The sequence below is a fragment of the Neoarius graeffei genome, chromosome 12 (assembly GCF_027579695.1).
Source record: "Neoarius graeffei isolate fNeoGra1 chromosome 12, fNeoGra1.pri, whole genome shotgun sequence".
Classification (NCBI taxonomy): domain Eukaryota; kingdom Metazoa; phylum Chordata; class Actinopteri; order Siluriformes; family Ariidae; genus Neoarius; species Neoarius graeffei.
The window spans coordinates 1,789,199-1,811,882 of record NC_083580.1 but is presented as its reverse complement, the minus strand read 5'-3'; the positions used below and the strand labels follow the sequence as shown (position 1 = coordinate 1,811,882).

The 22,684-nt window shown below is 40.3% G+C and overlaps 1 protein-coding gene across 1 annotated transcript; it reads right to left on the bottom strand.

Annotated features, from left to right (window-relative positions):
- Positions 1-1,076: 1,076 nt before the first annotated feature.
- tbc1d13 (TBC1 domain family, member 13) lies at positions 1,077-16,242 on the bottom strand. The gene is made up of 12 exons (XM_060935312.1): positions 16,172-16,242; positions 12,520-12,593; positions 12,345-12,385; positions 10,106-10,167; positions 8,881-8,980; positions 8,682-8,764; positions 6,766-6,925; positions 5,008-5,218; positions 4,573-4,736; positions 4,259-4,419; positions 4,105-4,162; positions 1,077-3,975 (listed from the first exon to the last, which is right to left on the bottom strand). The coding sequence occupies exons 1-12, from the start codon at positions 16,192-16,194 to the stop codon at positions 3,910-3,912; spliced, it is 1,203 nt and encodes a 400-aa protein (XP_060791295.1). The 5' UTR covers positions 16,195-16,242; the 3' UTR covers positions 1,077-3,909.
- Positions 16,243-22,684: the final 6,442 nt, after the last annotated feature.

Here is a 22,684-nt window from a genome sequence, read left to right as displayed (position 1 = left end):
GTTGTGATTTGGGGATGGACATTTGACCTCACAGTAATCTTGACCTGTGACCTTTTAACCTCAAAATCTAATCAGTTCATGGTTGTCCCAAAGCGCACAAATGGTGAAAGTTTGGTGAAATTCCTTTCATTAGCCTTGGAGATATTTTCACAAGGTTTTCGGACAGACATTTGACCTCACAGTAACCTTGACCTGAGACCTTTTGACCTCAAAATCTAATCAATTTATCTTTGTCCCCAAATACACAAATGGTGAAAGCTTGGTGAAATTCCTTTCATTAGTCTTTGAGATATGGTGTTCACAATGTTTGGGGATGGACATTTGACCTCACAGTAATCTTGACCTGTGACCTTTTAACCTCAAAATCTAATCAGTTCGTGTTTGTCCCAAAGCGCACAAATGGTGAAAGTTTGGTGAAATTCCTTTCATTAGCCTTTGAGATATCGCGTTCACAAGGTTTCGGGACGGACAGACGCACAACCCGAAAACATAATGCCTCCTGCACCTTACGGAGGCAAAAATAAAATCTCTGTAACTTCCTCGTTTTTCTCCATGTTTACAGAGATCAGCATGTCACACAGAGTCAGAAAACACATCAACAATCTGCCCGAGACACTGAACACCTCCACAGAGCTGACTGATGAGCTGCCAAGCATCAGAGGAGTTCTCACCTCAAGTGTTTTATTCCTCCTAGATCTCCATGGCAACTGGTCAACAATTACAATTTATTAATAGGGAAATGTCATACTTTTTATCCATTTATAGTTACTGCATTTTTTTTAATTTTGGAATTTCTGTGAAACAAGTTAGCTATAGGTTTAAAATAAATTTATGGCAATTTTGGGATTTTTTCCAAAAGAGAGAGAGGGGAAAAAAAACCCACACACTCAAATCAGGTCCTGGCACATTTTATATTAAAAGCCCCTTACTCCAACTTTAACCACCACAAGTGAGATAATCACTGACAAATCCTCTCGAAAATCCCGTTAGACAAGCAGAATGTTTACATTTATATGGATTAGTATTTTAAAAAAAGAAAAGAAATTCTTCAATGAGATCAAGAGTCTGGAGTCGAGTTTTCCAAAAACAACCCTTTAGTGTTAAAATCATCAGAAAGCATCACAAAATCAGGTTTCAAATCATTTGGGAAAGTGAACACATTCGACAGATCTGCATTAATCATCCGTTTGTGTCATCCGTTTAATAAATCAAGCTGGAAAGTGGCATCGTGATTCAATTGCTTTGAAGCATGTGCCAGGAATCAATGGCAATATTGTTATTGTGGACGTCTCAACATTAACGTCACTCCTAAGGCTGCCTATGTAGGGAGCACTGGGATTTTGGGCAGTGAGATAAATATCTGTGGCATGAGGAATGTGGAACAAGGACAAGTGTATAATGGTACATTTTACAGAAACAGTCCAATATTCATTTTCTGCTGAACAGAACAAGAACATTGTAGTGTGCAGTAACTCGTAAAAGAGTAACATTACCAACACTGTATTTATACAAGAAAAAAAAAGTTAGCTTTGATGATGTGAAAGTCAATACCAGCACAGGTCTATTTGTTCATCTGTACAGCTCAGTTACAGTTTTCCAGTTCCATCTTTCCAGCGGTCAAGGACAGAAACAGCGTCCATACTGTGCTGAAGATTAAACACTTTAGCAGATTTAAACAGCAGATGTGGTAATGCGTTACTGGGATTAGTACGTGGTTAGTAAACTCAAACACTTTTCCACAGACACGGTGCCAGAACTTTACCTGGAACCCTTCATTCAGCAACTCCGTTTGGTTCTGAAGCCACAACTAACTGAGTGAGAGGCCACGCCTCTTTCACCAAGACTGCCAGATACACAGGCCACACCTCCTTCAATAGGAATGACAATTGTATTCCCAAATGCCACACCCATTTTCCTGGATTTGACAAACATATGCCACACCTTCACAGTAACCAAAACTACAGAGGCCACACCTTCTTTATCAGCACTGACAAGCACACAGGCCACACCTCTATCTCCTCAATTATGCCTCTTTTAGTAGGACTGACGGGCAAAAGAAGCCACCTTCACTGGAAATGACTGGAACAAAGCCACACCCACTTCACTATGACTAACAGGCAGAAAGGCATCACATGACAACGGACATCACAATGGTCACACCTCATTAGTGGAATTGACATGCCTTCAACAGGACAAACACCAGAGAAGCCACACCCCCTCCAGTGGGACTGACAGGTGCAGAGGCCACACCTCCATCACTAGAAGGAACAGGCTAAAAGGCCACACCTCCATTTCTAGCAAGAACACGGAGAGGCCACACCTGTTTCAAAAGCAGACATCACAGAGGTCACGCCTCCTCAACTGAGACGACTGATCAAGTCTGCAGTTGGCTGATATAATATAATGCAGGCTAAGCTCCGCCCTTGTTGAGTGAGTGACATTAAAACTAATCAAGACGTAAGGAATTGGACAATAAGGTCTTAGTTTGAAGTTAAGCTCCGTCTGTAAGCTCCGCCCACATTATGATGTAACAGTTTAGAGAACCGGAACAGCACTGGCTCCATGTCAGTAGAAAAGGCATCGGAGACTAAAACCATCTCTCTCTCTCTCTCTCTCTCTCTCTCTCACACACACACACACACACGCAGCTGATACTCCATCCTTTATTCAGGATAAGGAGGTTGAAGTATATCCCTGTATTCAGCTTCACACCCCGAACAGCTTCTGATTATATCCCATAATTCACTTCCCCATGATGGTTTCTCACACGGATCATATTAAACTGAGGAATAACGCTCAAAGTAGCCGCTCCGTAAAGAACAAAACACAACGTGCTGTTGGCGTGCTGAAGTGTAGTTACCACAACAACGTTGATTAGTTTCCTATAAGAGCACATCCCTACGCATTTTATTCCGCTTACACCACATTCTTCACCGTTTATAGTTGTTGAAAGTCGGTGTTCCTGTTCTTACTTTCTCCTGAAGGTAATAAGACCAAAAACAAAAACACCTGAAAATGTTGAAAAACTTAGTTACAGCTTTACCTCTGACACTGGAGACTCCTTCCATAAATGTTACATAAACATCTCCTTCCACAAAACCCTTTTTAATCTGCTCATCATCAGTGGAGCGTCCGCTGTACACGCCCCTGTGAAATAACGTACTGAAATGAGTGCATTAATATAAACCTGCACTGCTATCAGGGCTGCCGTTATAGAAAATTAATCAACACCTTCTGACCAATCAGAGTCCAGAACTCAGCAGCACTGTGGTGTAACGCATTATTAGGACACATCCAATGTCAGTCTTACCGAGTCTTCGTTAATTCCTTAGAGCACAGAGTGACGAAGAAGATAACACCCGCCTAAAATGTAACCATAGCAACAAAAACAGTGGAGTGTTGATACATGGGGTTTGTTGGCTTTTTTTTGGCTCAAGAATCGTATAACTGATGATTGGCATGTGCTTAGTGTAGTAGAAATGTTTGTTAATGGCGTGTGCTGCTGTTAAATTTCTGCTCTTCCTTTCCATCATGAATACATTCATCGTAAAAAAAAAAAAAAAATCAAATTAAGTCAACATTTATAAAGTAAAAGGCTTTAAAAAAAATTAAGTGAAAAAAATAAAAAATAAACACTGAGAAACCTTCACTTGGATTGCAAATTTGGAGAGTGTTTTGGACACTGCTGGATCCTTTTCAAGTGTTCAGTGCAATCAAACGCGCGCGCGCACACACACACACACACACACAGTCTGACTACGAGAGGCGCGGCCCACGAGCCATAAGCCGAGGCGTAAGGTTTCTCCCGTAATTTCCCATAATGCAATGGCAGAAAGATGACATCCTTCCCAGGAGGCAACGCGGCACTGCTCTGGTTGTCATGGTTTCTCTGTATGACAAGTGTGTGAGCTACGAGCCGTCCTGCAGCTCCTTCGCCTTGGTGAGGATGGTGTGTACGTCTGAAATGGGGTAATCCTAAAATAAATAAATAGAACACCACACACACGTTACCCATCATTCACTGAGGCAGTCTTTTAACTGTGCTGTGTGTGTGTGTGTGTGTGTGTGTGTGTGTGTGTGTGTGTGTGTGTGTGAGAGAGATACCTGGAGTAATCTCATGTTGGTTGTAAAGTCTCCTGCCAGCAACTGATCACGAATTAAACTGAAACAAAACAAGAAACAAACAAATAAATAAAAAAACAAAAATATGTAAACATGGCGTGAGAGAGAGAGAGAGGAGAGATGAAACTGGTCTTACGTGAGCATGGCGCAGCAGACGAGTATGAGGAAGTGGAAACGATCCTGATCGGAAAAAAGCGAATCCCAAATCCGGATCACATCTGGCAGCAGAAACTCCTGAGAGAGCAGCAAAGTCAGCCAGCGGAACGTAAAGTACTGCGGCTTTATATTCTGCTCCTGCTGTGGGGACGGAACGAGGGATATACGGGGGAGAGCGAGAAATTAATTACTAAACTCAACCTTTCACTGTGATTTCAGACACGACCCTAAAAGACACTGTGTGATGCACAGGAAGTGTACAAATAGTGAACAGGAAGTGATTTTAACACTCACCAGTTTCATGTAGAGCTCCAGGTCCTTCTCCTTGAGCATGGAGAAGACGCTCTCCATCTTGTATGTGATGCCGCACTGCGAGTCGTCCAGGCTCTTAATGAAGTTGTCGCGGTTCTCCGACATCAGGTTGGTGAAACAGAAGAACGTGTCGGCCTCAGCGTGCTCTGACAGATGACAGGAAAACGGAAGAGAGACAGAGGGAGAAAGGAGAGATTAGTGATCAAAAAGAAAGAAAAGTGATTAATTATTAATCAGAAAAAAGAAAGAAAATTGTGAAATTAAGATGGATGAGACATTAATGGAGTGAGTGGTGTGTAGTGACATGGTGCTTCCTGCAGGGGGCAGCAGAGTCGCACACACCACTGCAGCCTCAACCTGACAAAAACCTTCAACAGCAGTCGGTTTTATTATTATTATTATGTTGTTGTTATTTACCTTTCCACTCTGGGTTGGGGTCGATGGCGAAGGTGTAGTAAATCGGCCCGACGATCTCGTTCATGCCCTGGACGTAGGCGATGCCTGGGTTCAGCTTGGCATAGATGAACAGGATTCGCTCCACCACCTCCCAGTGCGCCTCACAACCGTTCGGCAAAACCTCGTACTCGTTGGATGGGTACAGGTTCAGTGCTTTGCCCGGGGAACTCACCTAGGGGTCAAAGGTCAGAGTGAGGGGACCACCATGCTGCAAAAAAATATTGAGTCTGAGGAGAACAGCAGATAACAATATACTATTTATTTTTCACAAGGTCTTTAGAGGTGGAACAGTCATGGGACAATTCTAACGGTTTGTTTTAAACTGCGTGTACGTGTCTGTAAGATGGCTGCCGCATGAATCCTGTGGTTGTTTGGAGCGTCGTTTGTGCACATCCTCAGAAATTAACGCAAACGTCCAAGGGGATCGCATCCCACACGCGACAGTGTCCACGTCGGAACAAACAAATTAACGTCGTGTTTCAAACCGCGTATTTGTCTACCATTCTAGAACTTTCCTCAGCACTAACACTGTCCATGTTTCCTGTTTTAGTTGGTGTCTGAATTGTAAAAACTGCTCACGTCGCTCTCAAATCTGCCGAATGCTCTTTTTTTTTGCGCAAGAGCCTTTGGGATTTTCTTCTGGATTAGGTGATGTTTGAATCAACATCAGGTTAAATGTGAGTTTTAAATTTTGAGACACAGATCATGATGATGGCTGAAAGTTTTAAGAAGAAACAGAGCATTTCAGTGTGTTTAACCCGAAATCATTCAACATTTGGCAGCAGTTTGGGTCGGAAAGGAGAGGAGAGAATAAATGCAAGAAAGGATCACTGCATACACAGCAACAACAACAACGCAAAATTAAAAAACACTCAGCGGCTGGGTATCACTGTTTAATCACGTCAGAATTATTACTGACAGTGTAAATAAGGGTCAGCAGAGATCATTCTGCACACAAAAAATATTACAATATTATTTATTTTGTTTGTTTGTTGTAGAAGGACACGCCCTCTGAACATAACGCTCGTCTTTTTGCTTACAGGCGTCTCCTGAGGAAATCTGCTCTCCGAGTAGTTGCTGAGGAAACACACCACTACTGCAGCATGTGCGCACACACACACACACACACACAGGTGATGAGCCTCACCTCTGGACAATTCCCTTATCTTATGAAGATCTAAATAAAGAAGACCTCAGGGACCTGATCTACGTCTGTGTTCACACTAAAGTGCTGATTAACACACGACCTTTCACCGGCTCACTTTGCACCGTGTGTGTGTGTGTCCTTATAAAGCATGTGTTAAAGAAACACTTCACTCAAAAATTAAATCAACCCGTCGCCTAAAGTCTGAAGCACTGATTTATGAAACTCTTGGTGTTTTGATGCGAGTGTGTGATGTTGTGCGCGTGCTAAAACACGACGCTAAACTGGTAGCGATGAGCTTTGTGATGCTGGCTTAAAAAAAAAAAAGCTAAAGAAGGAAAAAAAAAAACACACCTTTGCTGATCATCTATGTTTAGGTTAAAAAGAGAGGATGAAGTATTCCTTTAATTAGGAGAAATAAAGACAAATTCAACACACACACACCAGGAGGACTCACCTTTCTTTGACCATCTGAGCTCTGATCAAAGTAAACAGGTCACAAATAAATTCAGCAATTTAACACACCTTGAAATACACACACACACACACACACACACGTGCGCACACACACTCACGTTGGTGACTCCGCTGCGGTTGCGGTTGACGGTCTGAGCTTTGAGCGTGGTTTGTTCGACGCGTCTGCGCAGAGTTTCGTACTCGTTCTGTGAGTCGAGGATCAACTGGCAGGGAAACTCAGTGGGTCTCTGGAAGAATGCCATGTCAGGATATAAACGCCTGGGAACACACAGGAAGAGTATCCGCACACACACACACACACACACACACACACACACACACACACACACACACAAAGTAAAACGTTAGTGTATGATGGAGGTCTGTTTGTGTAACAAAGCAATAAAATCCTCTATTTTTAAGAAGCATTTGAGTTGAGACGGCACTGATCTGATACCCAGTCTGATTATCGGACCGATACCAGGATCGGATATCGGAGGAAAAATCTATCAGATTTCAGATCCTGGACCAAATGACAAAGATTGGACTTGGATTTTGGAAAAGACGTTTACTTCTGAAAGTGTGATGTTTATATATAAAGGAGCTTCACTGCTTTTTCCTTTGGGAGGATTCATTTTATTGTATTTATACTTTAGACATCATTCTATTCATTATATTTACAACTCAAGAGGTTTTTTGTGCATGTATGTGTGTGATAATGGTGAAGTGCTTATTTTTCCAAAAGATCACATTAAAATTTAACTTAAAGTTGTTAAAGAAATAAATATCAGACGGATCTCAATATTGACCGATACTCAGTTTCAGTTCTGGAAAAGAAAAAAAAAATCCTCTTTCAAATTACGGGATTATTTTACCAATTTAAATTTACCGATTTTTCTAATTTAATTTTAAAGCTGTACTGCCTTTCAGATTTTTCAAGTGTAAGTCATAAAAATAATTTTCCCCAACACCCAATTATTTTTGTTGAGTGACCAAAAGCTACTGAATTCAAATTACAGACTTCCAATTTTATTAGTTTTTTCATAAATAGAACAATTAATAAATTTAAGGCCACATGGCCCTAAATTCTCCGCTATTTTTTCCTGCTTCCCCATGACCCAATACAAGATACTACGTCATGCATCACATGGTGGGCTTTCCCCGTTCGCGCAAGGCATTGTGGGATACAAATTAGAAACAGGAGAGAAAAATGGAGGACGTGAGTGTGCGAATGAAACGTGAAAGAGCGACTACAGTAACGGAAAGAAAGCGAGAAGAAAAGATGTTATGTTCTATACGAAGGAAAGGAAACGCAGGACCAAACTAATAAATATGGGCGCTCAGCGAGCACCTCGGTGTGATCAGCTGTTCGTTTAGCGACAGAATGATGGAACTGTCAGTGCACGCTCAAAGGGAAACCTGTAGATGGCAGTAATGCAACACTGTGGATGCCAGCTGCCGTAAAACCCAAAAGAAGAAGAAGAAGGTAAACCTGCGCATGCGCACACGGACTTCCTCTGTCTGCTTGACTGCGCCAAGCGAGCGATTTCATGCACATTATTTGCTTTAATCCCCTCAAATTAAATAACTTCCCAGCCACAGAATGGCCTGATATTTTGTGAGATATTACAGAAATAAACAGATATCACAATCACCACATTTCAGACGGAACTAAATTTCACCGATTTTATGAAATCGAAAAGCCATCTGGCTTTAAGCCATTTCTAATTTTTATTTATTTGTTACATACAAAGTCGTATTAATACGGTTGTATCTGTATTTCTAATTGATTGACGTTATTTGTCTCAGAACAATTTAATTCACTGTGAACAGAATCTCATTAGACTCATAATAAACATTTCCGCGTCACGGACTGAACGACGGCAGGCTGAGAAGGAACGGATCAGAGTTTGTGTTCATGGTCGTCAGTCCTACGGAAGTGGGTGTGGCCTCTTCCGGTTACTCTCCGTAAAGGAGGTGTGGCTCGAGGATAACGGCTGCTACGCTTCCTCTTTACACAAGCGCCACGACGTACCTGACGTCTTTATCGATCTGTAACAGGACCTCGTTATCCTTGAAGTAGTTGTTCCATCGGCTCTCCGGATTCGGATTCAGAGGCTGTGACACACAGAGAAGATGGAGAAGAGAAGCGTTAAAAGCAGGACGTTTAGATCGAAACAGAATTAAGACGGCAAGATGTGAGATGACGAGCAGAGCTAAACGTCATCACTCACGTGATCCTCCATGGTCACGTCCTCTCTGGAGAGACCCAGATTAGCTTTAGCGATTCCTGGCTGGATGATCATCTCCTTCAGAAACTGGGAATAAACCTCCCTAAACACACACACACACTTAAATGCAAATCAGTACAATTTTTGCCACTTATTAATTCAGTGATAAATTTGACAATGCAGATAAATAAATAATAAAGAACAAGCAAATAGGAGATCGATTAAACATTATTTAAATAATAACGGAAGAGTTTCATTAAAGTTAGGACTGTACGACTTTATGAAATCCTGAATGATGAGTTTGTTCTCCAAATTCTATTTTTGGTCAGAATTTTCTTTAAATAAAATGTAAAATAAATGAACAAAGTAAATAAATAAAACAAAAAAATATCTGTCCTTTAAAAATTTCCTCCATTTAATCATCAACAACATAAAAGAAATACTCCATCAAACCTGGATGTGTAATCGTTTCACATTATTAATGTGCAGTTCATGAACTCAGAGCAGAACCTCAGGGAAAATGACAATGATTCTTGTTTTTAGTATGAAAATTGTCATTATTTTCTACAAATCACACACTTCTGTAGTGAATTAAAAGCAAAAATATATATAAATAAATAAATAAATAGGATTGTTTAGGAGTTCACAAACACTAACAATTTAATTCAAAAGTGATTTTTGTAAATGACAAATGATTCGATTCAATTCAATTCACTGAACAGATTCGATTCAGTGACACACTCACTCTCACTCTCTCTCCATTGCTGCTCAAAGCCGTTTCCCCACAAGCTCTTTTGAAACACAGGATTTTAACTCAAGTATGAAGCAAAAGGACATGAGAAAATAAATAAAAAATTTCACTCTAATCATGTTTCATTAACTGAATCATGAATGAACAACTGGATTCTTAATCGCATGAATCATTTTTACATTTCCATTCATTATCACAGCTCCAGATGGGATATATGTCACATGTACAATATCGACAAACTGCCGACGATTCTTATGAGGCTTTATTTGTTATAATTTATTATTTGTAAAAGTTTAAAATCACTCGCTGAGCTTTTCCTCGTCACATATAAAGATTTTTGTGTAAGTGGCTCAGGGAGGTTTTTCCAGTTTCATTCCTCTTGTTCAATCTGAAACTAATGACTGGGTTTCTGTTTCACTCTCACTGTGGAACTCACTGTGTGTGTGTGTGTGTGTGTGTGTGTGTGTGTGTGTGTACCTCTGCTTTTTCAGGAATGAGTCCCATAGTGTCTGGTCCAGGGGCAGGTAGTTCAACAAGATCTGAAACAAACGAACAAAAAAAAAAAAAAAAAGGTTCAGATACAGATTTAAAATATGTTTTAAATGTATTGCTTTGAGTTCTGGACTCCGATTGGTCAGAAGGTGTTGATTAATTCTGTGTAAGAGCAGCTCTGACAGGAGTGCAGCCACAAATCATAGCTTTATTTATAATTAATACATTATTGTTTCTATAGTAACAGCTCAGATTTTTTTTAATATAATATATAAAACCCACACAACAACCAACTTTTACGTAAAGAGACATTCATTTATCTAACATTTACAGAAGGAGTCTCCAGTGTTGGACACATTTTCTAAGGAGTTTACGCTTTCATTTCATTCATTAAAAAATGAAAAGGTTGTAATTGTTGGTGACTTGCTGTGGTGTAAGAGGAATAAAACACACCGGGACATGCTGTTATAGGAAAATAATCAGAGTCAGGGTGGGAACAGTTACTCCGCTTCATCACACCATGCTGCTGTGTTCACAGTGGTGCTTGAAAGTTTGTGAACCCTTTAGAATTTTCTATATTTCTGCATAAATATGACCCAAAACATCATCAGATTTTCACACAAGTCCTAAAAGTAGATAAAGAGAACCCAGTTAAACAAATGAGACAAAAATATTATACTTGGTCATTTATTTATTGAGGAAAATGATCCAATATTACATATCTGTGAGTGGCAAAAGTATGTGAACCTCTCAGATTAGCAGTTAATTTGAAGGTGAAATTAGAGTCAGGTGTTTTTGATCAATGGGATGACAATCAGGTGTGAGTGGGCACCCTGTTTTATTTAAAGAACAGGGATCTATCAAAGTCTGATCTTCACAACACATGTCTGTGGAAGTGCATCATGGCACGAACAAAGGAGATTTCTGAGGACCTCAGAAAAAGCGTTGTTGATGCTCATCAGGCTGGAAAAGGTTACAAAACCATCTCTAAAGAGTTTGGACTCCACCAATCCACAGTCAGACAGATTGTGTACAAATGGAGGAAATTCAAGACCATTGTTACCCTCCCCAGGAGTGGTCCACCAACAAAGATCACTCCAAGAGCAAGGCGTGTAATAGTCAGTGAGGTCACAAAGGACCCCAGGGTAACTTCTAAGCAACTGAAGGCCTCTCTCACATTGGCTAATGTTCATGAGTCCACCATTAGGAGAACACTGAACAACAATGGTGTGCATGGCAGGGTTGCAAGGGGAAAGCCACTGCTCTCCAAAAAGAACATTGCTGCTCGTCTGCAGTTTACTAAAGATCACATGGACAAGCCAGAAGGCTATTGGAAAAATGTTTTGTGGACGGATGAGACCAAAATAGAACTTTTTGGTTTAAATGAGAAGCGTTATGTTTGGAGAAAGGAAAACACTGCATTCCAGCATAAGAACCTTATCCCATCTGTGAAACATGGTGGTGGTAGTATCATGGTTTGGGTCTGTTTTGCTGCATCTGGGCCAGGACGGCTTGCCATCATTGATGGAACAATGAATTCTGAATTATACCAGCGAATTCTAAAGGAAAATATCAGGACATCTGTCCATGAACTGAATCTCAAGAGAAGGTGGGTCATGCAGCAAGACAACGACCCTAAGCACACAAGTTGTTCTACCAAAGAATGATTAAAGAAGAATAAAGTTAATGTTTTGGAATGGCCAAGTCAAAGTCCTGACCTTAATCCAATGGAAATGTTGTGGAAGGACCTGAAGCGAGCAGTTCATGTGAGGAAACCCACCAACATCCCAGAGTTGAAGCTGTTCTGTACGGAGGAACGGGCTAAAATTCCTCCAAGCCGGTGTGCAGGACTGATCAACAGTTACCGCAAACGTTTAGCTGCAGTTATTGCTGCACAAGGGGGTCACACCAGATACTGAAAGCAAAGGCTCACATACTTTTGCCACTCACAGGTATATAATATTGGATCATTTTCCTCAATAAATAAATGACCAAGTATAATATTTTTGTCTCATTTGTTTAACTGGATTCTCTTTATCTACTTTTAGGACTTGTGTGAAAATCTGATGATGTTCTATATGCAGAAATATAGAAAATTCTAAAGGGTTCACAAACTTTCAAGCACTACTGTATATTGTACAGGATAAACTGATAGACAAAGAAAATCCTGACGGTCAATTTCAGTCATAATGAAGATCCTTAAACAACCCCAAAAGTACCTCACCTTCCAGCACAGGGATCGAATCCCACCCTCGAAAGGAATTCCTGATGAACGTCATTAACCACAGTTGGACAAAAGAAAAGAAAAAAGGGGAAAAAAGTAATTATAGTCATTATTATGATTATTAGTAGTAGTCTGACAGAAAGATGGAGTGAAGCCATATTAAACGAGACGTTACCACCGAAGCAGAGCTCCCGTAGTGCCTTCAGGTCGATCTTCTCCTCACCCAGCGCCGTCTTAAACTCCTGAATCCTTTCAACAAACCATTTAAAAATGTTACATAAAAATTAAGCACGTGTGCGGTATCATTTTTATTATACAAGAGTGTGTGACGTGTACTAGACCAACGCTCTTCGAGAACGTCAGAATAGGTTTAAAAAAAAAAGCTGGGTGCAAAATTTTGTGCACCCACAGGAGAGAATAAGTGGCAAAGAAATGCAATTTTTATTCCTGCATGATTTCACAGATCCTCCTTCATGATTACAACACGCGAACACACACTGTTCAGTCCACAGCTGGGAGACGCGACAAAGATTTCGCATCACGGCACCACCACTGAAGGCATTTCTACGATATTTATCATGATGTACAATGTTGTGAAGAAACCATCAGCAATGCTGTAGTGGTGCATCAGCTATTTCTAATCACGCTTTTGGTTTTTAAACGGAATAAAAGATTATCATGATTGAAAAGAGTGCTGGAGATGGAGTTGCAGGTCAAAGGAAAAGATGAAGAGCAAAAATGAGATTTATGGATGTGGTGAAGAACAACATGAGGACGGTTCGTGTGAGAAAGGAAAATACGGAGGACAGGAGGAGATGGAGGGACATTATCTGCTGTGGAGAAACAACGGGAGCAGCAGAAAGGAAAAAAGGGGGGAGAAGAAGAAATCCACCAGGGTTTAAAGAAATGACAAAACTGTATCGTGGTACTGAAGGCATTACTCTGATACACCAGATTTATCACGATCTACAGGTTTGTGATGAAACATCCAGGAAAACATTACTGTCCTTTAAATAAATAAACACAAACGGTGTTATTTTGTGTCACTCGTGAGGAAGCGGAGAACAGAATGCAGTGTGATGTGAACTGGACGAGTCTCAGAGGCACTGTGGAGCTTTTTCCTGCCTGACAATGTTCTTTTTTTAGTGCTTTAAAGTTCAACTAAAGAAACGAGCCTGCCTGTGGATGTTTAACTGCAGTCACAAGACCTTTCGGGTTCTGTGGTTAAAGTCTAACTTTAAGTAGCACGCTTTAACTTCTGGAAGCTTTAAAACACCTGGAAGACTCTTCTTCAACTCAGCAGTTAAGCTTCTCTACTGGTGATCAGATCCAAGTTCTGATCTCTCTTCAACTTTGGATTCTAAGTTGTTTAGGATAAAAGTGTCTGACTATAAACAGGATAAATGATAAAGTCAATTTACTTTAAGCACAAAGAACCTGCAAGCCTCTCAATCGATTGTTTATTCTGAAAATTCTTCATGTTTTACACAATCAATTGCTTTCTAAGAGTGTGGATGACCGGCTATAAACAGACTGTTGACATGTCTGAGTACGAAAAAAAGATTCAGCCTTCCATCCTCCTTGACAGGGGGGACAACTTGCTTTTATTCAGGCTTCTATTTAAAACCAGTAATTCTATTGTTAAGTGGTAATGGCAAATAGTTGTGTGAATAAATCCAATTTATTATTTGTCATATACTAGAAATATAAATATAAAAATATAAGCAAAACAGTATGTTAATTAACATTATAGTGGAAAATATATACAGTTCTGTGCAAAAGTCTGAGGCACATGTAAAGAAATGTTGTAGATCAAACCAGCTTAAAAATAATGAAATGAAACATTTCAACATTTAAAAAAAAAATACTATAAACAGTAATCAGTGGGCCATAATAAATGCAAAGTCAATATCTGGTGTGAGATGACCCTTTGCTTTAAAAACAAACAAACAAACAAACAAACAAAAATATCCGTCTCAGGTCCAGTGAGCGCGGTTTTATGTGGAAATGATCTGTAGGTTTTCCTGAGCATCTTACAGAACCAGCCACAGTTCTTCTGGACACTTTGACTGTCACACTTCTTCATTTTACACCAAAACCCAGCAGCCTTCATTATGCTTTCTTTTATCATCTGAAAAGTGCTCTCTTATGGAATATGCTGCTCAGATACAAACATTTGTGTTCTGGACCCCCCCCCAAAAAAAAGAACGTTTGGACTGTAAAATGTTTTTGTAATGTTTTGACTTGATAATGTAGAAATCATAAAATAGAAATCTACAACAAAGCTCATGAAAAAGGGAGCCTAAGACTTTTGCACAGAACTGTAGATATAAATATAAAAACAATGAATTAATTATTTATTACCATTTTGCAAAAAAACAAAAAACTGTATAAACAAATATAATACGTCACATGATGCATTATATTTCATCATCTTTGTTTTACTGAATCAGAAGGATGCGAGTTCAGATTGCAGGATTGTAGACGATCTGAGATGCACCTGAACCTTTCTACGGTTAACACACAAAATAATGTGGAATTTATTTGTATAAAAACCTGTCAAGTTAGTTGTTGACCTTATTAATACACCAATCATCTATCTGTTAAATTTTATCCAGAATGTTCCTCTTTAATTCAAATCCAGTCAATCAACTGAGATCAATTTTTATTTAGATCTGAATAATAATAATAATAATAATAATAATTATTATTATTAATAAATTATGTAAACACTTTCTTAAAAGCAATGTTTCTCATTCACTATTCCTTTAATCTCTGCAGTCTTTCTGGTGCTTTAACTCATCTGACTTCATTTATCAACTCATTAATAATAATAATAATAATAAAAATAATAATGGGCGGCACGGTGGTGTAGTGGTTAGCGCTGTTGCCTCACAGCAAGAAGGTCCGGGTTCGAGCCCCGGGGCCGGCGAGGGCCTTTCTGTGCGGAGTTTGCATGTTCTCCCCGTGTCCGCGTGGGTTTCCTCCGGGTGCTCCGGTTTCCCCCACAGTCCAAAGACATGCAGGTTAGGTTAACTGGTGACTCTAAATTGAGCGTAGGTGTGAATGTGAGTGTGAATGGTTGTCTGTGTCTATGTGTCAGCCCTGTGATGACCTGGCGACTTGTCCAGGGTGAACCCCGCCTTTCGCCCGTAGTCAGCTGGGATAGGCTCCAGCTCGCCTGCGACCCTGTAGAAGGATAAAGCGGCTACAGATAATGAGATGAGATGAGAATGTTCCTCTTTAATTCAAATCTAGTCAATCAACTGAGATCAATTTTTATTTAGATCTGAATAATAATAATAATAATTATTATTATTATTAATAAATTATTATGTAAACACTTTCTTAAAAGCAATGTTTCTCATTCACTATTCCTTTAATCTCTGCAGTCTTTCTGGTGCTTTAACTCATCTGACTTCATTTATCAACTCATTAATAATAATAATAATAATAATAATAATAATAATAATAACAACAACAACAACAATAATGTCAAGTATAATGGAGTAGAAAAAGCAGCAAGTTTAAAGATGTCATTCCTTCTCATGACTTGTCTTCAATGTAATGCTTAGACAAACCTTAAAGCGACTTTCTAAACATATTAAAGATGTAAATTAAATAAATTAACATTAAGAACAGGTCAGTGAAATGTGTGTTTTATCCGCAGTCCTGCTTTGCTGCTCCTCGGCCGCTCGGCTACACCGCTAACCCGCACATCCGGTTCAATCCGTCTTTCCAAAACGCTAATCAGATCAAACACGCTTCTATTCCAAACAAATTCATTAACACACATTTCTGGCGTCCAGCAGAGTTTTCTGTCTCACCGGTTTCTGTAGGAACTCGACATGTTTGCGCGGAAACACAGCTGGGTCTGGGGAAATGAAAGGGAGGGAGGGAGGTGTCACAAGAAAAACACTCCGGCTGGGACACAAATGACAGCGCTTCGAATATTCACACATTTGTATGTACTTGTTTATTTATATATTTATTTAACTTTAAAACCTACATTATTCCACACTAAGTATTTTTCTCCATCTTCTGTACTCCTAAAACTTCATGGCTAAATACTTTGTCAAAGTGACAAACTACATATTTTGTGCTTACTATTTAATACAATCGGACGGTGGTCGCGATAAAAAAGGTCCGACTAGGAAACAAAACCACTCCGTTTTCTTTCCTTGTTTCAGTGTGACGTAACGGAAAGCCAAACATTACATGTCTGTAAAAACATTTCTTATTACTGTCATATAGTTTCAGAGACACAAATAAACAATAATAACTGGTTACAGAGGAAATATATGAAGCAGCTATATAAGATTTAATTTGCTATGATTAATCATAACTATTACTCCAAACATTTCACCTTCCCAGCAGGAAGAAATTAAAGCCCAGGGAATTGAACCTCTCCCCCCCTGAAGAGTTCCCTCACAGCCAGAATAAGTAGCTGTTTATGCAAATAATTCCACCGAGAATTTCATCAGAGCTTAGTGCTGTTTATCACGGTTAGTTTTAGAACAGAGTAACTGGACAGAATCTTTTTTCTGGAACGAGAAAATCTGGATCTTAATGAATTTCAGGTTAATCTCTTCACCTCTGTGGGTCAAAACTCACATTCCTCACTTTCAGAATTATTTCCCTTCCCTATAAGTTTCACTGCAGTTTTTGAATAAGTAATCATGGTAGACTTACCCGAAAGATATTAAATTTAAACAAGTCTAAACAGGATCTAGAACAGGGGTCATCAAACTACGGCCCGTGGGCCGACTCTGGCCCGCCACCCCCCTTTGACCGGCCCCCCAGCCCCTCTGCCCCCCACCACTTGAACCGGCCCTATGAGGCAATCCCCAAAAGTGGTCATGGCCTATTTTTTAAAATTGCTTTTTGGCAAATAATAACATGTCTGCATCTTGTATTTTGTTGATTTTATCAATTATAATTGATATTTAGTTATAAAATGAACTATTCACATTTTCGTCATATGCTTGCAATCAAGCAGCATCAGGCAGCGCACACGCAGAGAACTGTCAGTGTTCAGGACAGCAAAATGGCTAGCGGTCAGCAAAAAGGTGACAGAGAGTGCAGAGTTTTTAAAGAACAGTGGACCACCGATTATTTTTTCATTCAGTGTAAGGACCGTGCAGTTTGTCTTGTATGTAAAGAAAGTGTGTCGGTTTTCAAAGAATATAATCTGCGTCGTCACTACGAAACCCGCCACAAAGAGTATGCTAGTTTGCGAGGGCAAACAAGAGAAGACAGGATTTGGAGGATGAAATGCGGACTGTCTGCACAACAGAATGTATTCCTTCGCCAAACCCAGATCAACCAGGCTGTTGTCCAAGCTCGCTATAAGGTAGCTCACCTACTAGCTGCCCATGGAAAGCCGTTTACTGATGGGGACTTTGTTAAAGTATGCATGCTTGCTGTGGCCGAGGAGGTGTGTCCCGACAAGTAGGATGCGCTCAACGCGGTGAGTCTCTCCGCACCTACTATGACCAGGCGAACCGAAGATTTGGGGGACAACGTGTATGACCAGCTGAATGAGAAAGCGTCAGAATTCGAGTTTTTTGCTTTGGCCATGGATGAGAGCAATGACATGCAGGACACAGCACAACTGCTGTGATCTATTGATCTATTGCTCATATTATAATTTCACTGTTTTTTTAAATGTATTTATTTTATAGGCCTATTTATTTGACCTTTATTAAGTGCTGCACACAATTATTATTAATATTATTAATAATATCAACAGGCCTACCTACAATTTATAATTTTTCACTCACCTTTGCCAGTGTCAATCACCTCAACTTGACAGCTTTGATGTTATTTTTATTAGAAAAAGGGGGTGTCGTGGCTCAGGTGGATAAGGTGCCATACCATAAATCCGGGGACCCGGGTTCGATTCCGACCTGAGGTCATTTCCCGATCCCTCCCCGTCTCTCTCCTGCTCATTTCCTGTCTCTACACTGTCCTATCCAATAAAGGTGAAAAAGCCCAAAAAATATCTTTAAAAAGAAAATAAATAAATGGAATATCTGTGGTATTTCAAATTAAAACAGTGTGAAGACTTGATTACTACTTTTGCAAACCATTAGTAAAGATAAACAAATATCTCATCTCATCTCATTATCTCTAGCCGCTTTATCCTTCTACAGGGTCGCAGGCAAGCTGGATCCTATCCCAGCTGACTACGGGCGAAAGGCAGGGTACACCCTGGACAAGTCGCCAGGTCATCACAGGGCTGACACATAGACACAGACAACCATTCACACTCACATTCACACCTACGCTCAATTTAGAGTCACCAGTTAACCTAACCTGCATGTCTTTGGACTGTGGGGGAAACCGGAGCACCCGGAGGAAACCCACGCGGACACGGGGAGAACATGCAAACTCCACACAGAAAGGCCCTCGCCGGCCACGGGGCTCGAACCCAGGACCTTCTTGCTGTGAGGCGACAGCGCTAACCACTACACCACCGTGCCGCCATAAACAAATATGTGCCAGGAATCAAGTGTTGATATAGCAGTGTGGATATAGTAGTGTGGATATGAATAGAATAGAATATGACAAGATAGTGTACATTAAGATAGGACATAGAGAATAGAATGGTCACAGAACAGAAGAGAACATGACAAAATAATATAGGATAGGATAGACAATTAGGACAATATAATAGAATACATTATAAGATAAAAGGAGGGAATATGACAAAATAGAATAGAAAGCATTTTGAAGACATATAAAAAATTATAAAATACTGTATATATTCTATTTAGTTTGTAGAATAGATTAGACAGTCATGACAATACAACATAATAAATTAAAAGAAAAAAGAAGACATATACAAAGATACATACATACACATACATATACACTTAGACAACCTTTATTGTCATTCAGTCTGCAACAAGTGGACACCGAACAAAATTTCGTTGCAATTTGGCTCAGCACAGAAACAAATATGAAGTGTATTAAATTAAATTATGCAGCAGCAAAAATATTATAAAGTGCAATAGTATAAAGTGACCTGTGGAATTTGGAATGTTCAAGTTATAAATAGAAGTTTAGAGTTTGGGTTCAGCAGTCTGGTGACCTGGGGGAAAAAGCTGTTACAGAACCTGGTGGTCCTGCACCGAATGCTGCAGAACCTCTTTCCAGAGGCCAGGAGGGAGAACAGCCCATAGTGAGGGTGTGAGGGGTCACTGATGATGTTTCTGGCTCGAGACATGCAGCGCCTTGGTGCAATGTCCTGAATGGAGGGAAGAGAAGTCCCAATGATTTTCTCTGCTGTCCTCAGCGCTCTCCTCACAGTCTTCCAGTCAGAAGCACTGCAGCCTCCACACCTCACAGAGATGCAGCTGGTCAGAGCGCTCTCTATGGTGCTTCTGTAGAATGTAGTGAGGATGGCCGGGGCAGGTGGGCTCTCCTCATCCTACGCAGGAAGTGCAGACGCTGCTGTGCCTTCTTGACCAGTGACACAGTGTTCACAGACCAGGTGAAGTTGTCTGTGATGTGCACCCCCAGGAACTTGGTGCTATTGATCACCTCCACGGCCGTGTTGTTGATGAGAAGTGGAGCGTGGCTGGGTTGGTTTTTCCTGAAGTCAACAATGATCTCTTTAGTTCTGTCCACGTTCAGGACCAGGTTGTTTTCCCTGCACCAGCCCACCAGCTGCTCCACCTCCTCTCTATAGGCCAAGCTGTTATCGTCCCTGATGAGGCCCACCACTGTTGTGTCATCCGCAAACTTCACAGTGTAGTTGCTGGTAGCCCTGGGGACACAGTCGTGTGTCATCAGAGTGAACAGAAGAGGGCTCAGGACACAGGCCTGAGGGGAACCTGTGCTGAGGGTGATGACACTGGAGGTGTTCTGTCCGACCCGCACTGACTGTGGTCTTTCAGTGAGGAAGTCCAGCAGCCAGTTACACAGGGGGGGTGCTGAAGCCCAGGGGACCCTGTTTGTTCACCAGATGCTGTGGAATGATAGTATTGAACGCTGAACTGAAGTCCAGGAACAGCATCCACACATGAGTGTTCTTCTCCTCCAGGTGTGCAAGGCTCAGGTGAGGAGCGGAGGAGATGGTGTCTTCAGTGGAGTGGCTTGGCCGGTAGGCAAACTGGAAGGGCTCGAATGTGGGAGGGAGCCTCTCAAAGCACTTCATCATAATGGGAGTGAGTGTGACGGGCCAGTAGTTGTTGGGTGATATGATATGAGGTTTTTTTGGCACTGGGATGATGGTGGCAGTCTTGAAACATGATGGGACTTTGGCTTGATCCAATGAGGTGCACACAGGTGCACCACTAAAAATTTTGGGCCCTATGAAAGAATATAATCCCTCCACTTTATGTTTCTGGTAACCCAGGTTCTTCATGATGGTGTCAATCTACTGATGGTTCATCATCAATTCTGCTTCTACCGTATGCAGCTAACATTAGTGCTGGATTGGAAAGCAACAACCCTAATGTGGTGTCACGCTCTAGCTCTGCCTACACAAGACTGTACCATGTAATGAATAGGGAGAGGGGTGAAATATAAAGGCTATCTATTCTAATAAGTTTGTGAAGAATAAAAAACTAAACCAGAAGTTTGTTGTATTTGCTTGTTTTAAGAGAACCTTAGATGCTAAAAAAGGCAACTGGACTTGCTTAAAATCCTTGAAGACATTTCACCTCTCATCCGAAAGGCTTCTTCAGTTCTGTCTGACTAGTGGAGAGTTCAGGTATTTATCCTCTAATGAACCAAAAACAACCCTAAGGAGAGTTGTTGAGGTCACATGGGTCGTTGACCCTCTCAGTCATCCTGTAGGTGTTAGGTGTTGTCGTTGTAAGAGAAAATTATTTAAAATTGTTTTTATTAAGTTAACTTATACATGGTAATAATATTAATATTGTCCTCTGAGGGCCCTTTGTCAATGCTGGGCCCTTAGAATCGTCCTAACCCCCCCTCACCACCACCCACGGTGCCCTTGCATATATACATATGCATATACACATAATTATACACACACATATACATATTCTGTATAGAATTGAATGACAATATCATCTGCATAGAATAGGACAGAAATATATGGGAATAGAATAGAAAGCATTATGTTGGTATAAAACAGAATACAACAAAATACCATACATATTCTATATAGAGTAGGACAGACAGTTGCGATAAGATAATAGAATAGATTATAAGAGAAAATAATGGAATTTGACAGAGTAGAATAGAATGCATTATGATAGCACACTACATTATCTTTGAATGTATAACAGTTTATAACCGTGAGTAAGCGTTTATTTCTTTCTACATTAAAGCCAAAAAGATAAAAATAATTTTAAAAAACAAGGGGGAAAACCCACAATTTGTCTTTAACCTTGCTCTGGTGTTAGCTTTCTGTTACTATCTCTTATGTTAACGGGTCGGTTTTGACCCGTGTCTTAAATCAGCCATAAAATACCCTAAAAACAATTATTTATCATCCAATTTGTTTCTTACCTCTTGGTTACCTTGTTAGGCTCCCTTATCCATGAAAAGATTGGTTTTAATATTTTTGTTGTGGCCCCCTGGGCCTTTCTTTTAACAGCATACCCCTCGTTTTCAATATAAAAAAGTGGTCAAATGAACCTCAAAAGAATAATGCAAACAAATAAAAGGTTGTTCTGTTACCTGACTATTACTGAGGGGTATTAGATCACATCTCTTAAATGTTCAAAAAAAAAAGATTTTAATTTTAATATTATCAACTATAGTAACATCTATGGTGTTTCGGGTCAATTTCGACCCATATATATTTACTTCAAGAAAAGGGCAAAAAACAAGTCTTTTTTTTTTTCAAAAAATATTCCTGCCTGTCGATGCGTCCCAGAGACTATCAGTGGCCTCATTGCTGGATCTGTACACTCCAGCAAGGAGAAGAACACCAATGTAGGCATCCAGGCATTCCTCATCAATGTCATTCCACATGTTGCCATGGACTTTTTTTCCTTCAAAGTTTGTCATAGCAATTATGACTTTTTTTAGTGACAATGGCATAAACAGATCAAAACATGACTTGATGTCACTTACTCTCGTCACAGCAAACCTTGTGATCCCAGGGGTCATTTTGATGACATTTGCAGCAGCTGTCCTGCCAGGTACATCAGGAGGTACTGAGCTCCAACAGATGTTGCCACTTTTGGATCTGAATGTTTCAGCAGGAGCAGCTTCAGCACCGGTGACCTCCTCATCAGACTGATCAGATGTGTCTGTTTCTTCCGGTTGAAACGCCACATCATCTTCCTCCTCAGAGACCTGCTCATCTCCATCGCTATACTGCTCTGTGTCCTCTGCCTCATTATCAGCAAAGA

Excerpts from the sequence above, each read along its gene's own strand:
- tbc1d13 (XM_060935312.1), bottom strand. The coding sequence starts at position 16,194 with ATGTCGAGTTCCTACAGAAACCG. Across the intron at positions 4,737-5,007 it reads CCCCAACCCAGAGTGGAAAG|AGCACGCTGAGGCCGACACG; the intron begins GTAAATAACAAC and ends GTCATCTGTCAG. Across the intron at positions 4,420-4,572 it reads TGGAGCTCTACATGAAACTG|CAGGAGCAGAATATAAAGCC; the intron begins GTGAGTGTTAAA and ends CCGTCCCCACAG.